The sequence below is a fragment of the Gossypium arboreum genome, chromosome 13 (genome assembly GCF_025698485.1).
Source record: "Gossypium arboreum isolate Shixiya-1 chromosome 13, ASM2569848v2, whole genome shotgun sequence".
NCBI classification, from domain to species: Eukaryota; Viridiplantae; Streptophyta; class Magnoliopsida; order Malvales; family Malvaceae; genus Gossypium; species Gossypium arboreum.
In genome coordinates, this window is record NC_069082.1 from 1,705,536 (window position 1) to 1,709,532 (window position 3,997).

A 3,997-nucleotide genomic window follows, 5' to 3' on the forward strand; every position below is an offset into this window, starting at 1 on the left:
CCTTTACCAATTTTTCTTTAATTAAAAATTAATGTTTTTAAAATTGAACTAATGATAAAACTGATCAGATTATAAAATCTTAATCTAATTGATTTGACTAATTCAACAGATTCAAAATAAATAAATTATTAAAATAAATTATATTTACTTTTTAATTTAGTTTAATCGATCTGTACCAATTCATAAATTAACCGATTTTATTCTTTTCACTGAATTGGTACTAAAACCGGTTCGGTTCATGCAATTCTGAAAATATATTTTTTTAAAAATCAATAAGTAATAATTAATGTTCACAATGTTAATTTAATAAAAAAAAAAAAAAGGAAAGCACTTAGAATAAAAAAAAATAAAAGTAAAAGCTGGTTCCAGAAAACACATGACTGTAAAAAAGCGTATAATTTAGTCGTAAGTAACAAGAAGTAAACCTTGGTACGGTGAACAACACCTCATACGATGATACTCGATAACGACCGACCATAGTTTCCTACTTCCTTCTTACCTACTAATAAAGCAAAGGCATAATGATATTTTTGCCCTTTAACCTTTAAAAAAAATCATTTTAGCCCTCTATTTATTTATTTTTATTTCTTTTAACTCTAAACTTATATTTTTTTATTAAATCACCTTAAAATGGATAGAAAACTTAACAGCTGTTAACTTTTCTGATACATAAATTGCCACATAGATGACACGTTAATATTTAATTAATATTTAATTTTAATCTTTAAAAAGTTAATTAAATGTTTACATGTCATCCACGTGATAATTTACGTGTATACAACATTAATTTTGAAGTGATTTGACAAAAACCTAAATTTAAAGGCTAAAAAGGGTGAAAAAATAAATAACGGGTTAAAAATGACTTTTTTTTTTTAAATTTGAAGGCTAAATAAATCATTATGCCTAAAGAAAAACATGAATTTAAAGTCTAATTTTACTCCTAATCCCTCTAATTTTAATCTATTTACTCATTTTTAATTTTTGAATCAGATATTTGAATATTGAAATGAAACATTTTTAAATTAAATTTCTCAAAATTAAGGTGGAAAGTTTTTTAAAATAAAGAAAGTAGCGGGACTGAAAACAGAAATAAACCCAAAAAAAACCCTTTCCGCACTCAAACGTCTTGATCTGAATATCCATTTCGGATAAGCTTCCTTTTTTTTTTTCCACGAAAGAAAATTTTTTAAAAAGAAATTAAAATATTGGAAATTTCTTCTTTCTTAAGCGCCCGCCTTATAAATACCCAATCTCTTCTTTCTCTTCGGTCAAGAAAATCCCAAACAGCAAAAAGAAAAGTAATCATTTTTTTTTTCTTATTTTGTAGAAAATGGTTGAACTTGATTGGAAAGCAAAGATGGTTTCTTCCGATATTCCAAAGAAATCTCCAAAGCTCTCTAACAAACTCCAAGTTTCCATTCCGACGCCGTTTCGTTTCTCCAATATGTCTTCTCCGCTCTCGACTTCACCTTCGGCGTCCAAAGCTTATGATTATTATCTCCGGTTACCGGAGCTGAGGAAGTTATGGGAGACACAAGAGTTTCCCGCTTGGAAAAACGAGGTCGTTTTGAAGCCGGCTTTGCACGCTTTGGAGATTACGTTCCGGTTCATTTCGATCGTTTTGTCCGATCCTAGACCGTATTTGAACCGTCGGGAGTGGACGCGTCGACTCCAGTCGCTTACCACGAGTCAGATCGAACTCATCGCTATGTTATGCGAAGACGAAAACGAAGCTCCGATCCTTGATCTTACGTCGTCGAACGGTGTATTAACACGAGAGAGCAGCTCCGCCGAGGTGTGGAAGATTCACGGAGAAACGACGGTGGTGAACAGGACCAGCGAAGCCAGCTTATTGCCTCGGCTGGTGACGTGGCAGAAATCCGAGGACGTAGCGCAGAAAATCCTCTACTCCATCGAGTGCGAAATGAGGCGGTGCCCTTACACGTTAGGCTTGGGAGAGCCAAACCTCTCCGGCAAACCAAACCTCGACTACGACGCCGTTTGCAAGCCGAACGAACTCCACGCGCTCAAGTCCAGCCCGTACGATCACATCGAAAACCACGAGAACTCTACGCTTTACACCACCAATCAGATCCTCGAATCATGGATCCAGACGGCGAAACAGCTGTTGAAACGCATCGCTTCGGGGATCGACGCCGGTAGTTTCGAAGCCGCCGCCGGCGACTGTTACATATTGGAAAAGATCTGGAAGCTTCTGGAAGAAATCGAAGATCTCCATCTCCTAATGGATCCCAACGATTTCCTTCACCTCAAAAGCCAGTTGCAGATAAAATCGGTTAACGAAACGGAGGCGTTTTGTTTCAGATCGAAAGGGTTGGTTGAAATTACGAAATTATCCAAGGAGTTGAAACATAAGGTCCCGTTCATATTGGGTGTCGAGGTGGACCCTAACGGTGGGCCAAGGATTCAAGAAGCAGCTATGAGGTTGTACTCGGAGCAAAAGGAGGGCAATAAGGTCTCTCTAGTACAAGCATTGCAAGCCATCGAAGCGGCCTTGAAACGGTTCTTTTTTGGGTACAAGCAAGTGTTGATGATTGTTATGGGGAGTTTGGAAGCAAAAGGGCACAGAGTCGTGGCGTGTTCCGACTCGGGTGACTCGTTGAGTCAGATATTCTTGGAGCCTACTTATTTCCCCAGTTTGGATGCTGCTAAGACATTTTTGGGCGAGTTTTGGAGTCGTGAACAGGGTGAGTCTCGGTCCAAGAAGTGATGATACTCGGACCCGTCGTTTGGTTAATCATAAAAAGAAAAAAAAAAGGGGTTAATTATTCTTTTTAAGTATTGAATTGATGTTGGGTCAATTACTGCTTTTATACTGTAAAATTATTTGAACACATTTTTGTAAAATTGGAATTATGATTTTTATAAAATTGTTACCAATTTCTTCAAAAATGTTTCTCTTTTGCGATGCATTAGCATGACATGATTTAGTAGTCATTTAGGCTAATTTGTGCATATATATCATTTGTTGTTTGTTAAATGCTTTAAACAGATATTTTAAGATTTAGAGAAATAAGTCAATTTTAGAGAGTATGTGAAATTGCGTCTAATTGGATTACTTTTTCTTGATATGTCAAGAAGATATGCCTAGCTGAAAATATTTTTTAAAAATTCGAAAACAAAAAATGCGTCTAGCTAGACTGATTTTTTTTACCAATTATATAAAAAGTGAGTCCAATTAAACCTATTTTTTATACTCTATCTCCAAAATCGACTTATCTTTTTAATCTTAAAAAAAGCCCTGTTTCACCTGCAATTTATTCAATCGGGCTTTCCTTGGAAAAATCATCCAAGAGCTCACTTAACAAATTTGCCAAATAATTGAGTCGGATGATCGTAAGGATTGAGTTAGAAAAGGTGCCATTCTCTTCCTATCATCTTGGGCTTAGAACCGATCCAACAAATTAGGAGGAGGTAGCAAACAAGATCTCTACTTAAAGGCAATGAAAAACCCAAGTGTCAACTTAATAATCATGATGACAGAAGGTTGAATCTAAACACTTTGCACATACCCAAAGACGTTTAGAAGATGCTATGGTTGGTCAAAATGCCTTTTTAAGGTTGTCATCTTCGTGTGGAAGATTCTTAACAATTCATTGCCTTGCAAAACTGAAATTCAGAAAAGAAATGGATTTGTAGGGAACTGACTGCACTCTCCGCCAAGTTGAAACAAAGACCATGGATCATCTCTTCTGTAAAAGCAACTTTATGGAGGCAGTTTGGTTTGGATCACCCCTTGGAGTTCGAAAATACAACCTTGATGTATTTGGATTACGAAAGTCATGGAACAAGTCAAGACTACAAAGGAAATCATGGCAAAAGACTTGACGTAACTTTCGCTATCACCTTGCGAAGCATTTGGATCCATAGGAACAAAGTATGTTTCGAAGTTGCAACTGCAAATCCTGTTGTTGTTATTAGAGTGGCTTCTGAGATGATAAACAACACCAGGATGGCATAGTCAATTTGGAAACTA

At 36.1% G+C, this 3,997-nt stretch overlaps 1 protein-coding gene across 1 annotated transcript; it reads left to right on the forward strand.

Annotated features, from left to right (window-relative positions):
* Positions 1–1,240: 1,240 nt before the first annotated feature.
* LOC108464626 (nematode resistance protein-like HSPRO2) lies at positions 1,241–2,913 on the forward strand. Its single transcript, XM_017764996.2, has one exon. It carries the CDS (start codon positions 1,331–1,333, stop codon positions 2,729–2,731), a length of 1,401 nt encoding a protein of 466 aa, XP_017620485.1. The 5' UTR covers positions 1,241–1,330; the 3' UTR covers positions 2,732–2,913.
* The last annotated feature ends 1,084 nt before the right edge of the window (positions 2,914–3,997 follow it).

Bases quoted from the DNA above. Each gene is read 5' to 3' on its own strand.
- LOC108464626 (XM_017764996.2), top strand. From the start codon at position 1,331: ATGGTTGAACTTGATTGGAAAGCAAAGATGGTTTCTTCCGATATTCCA.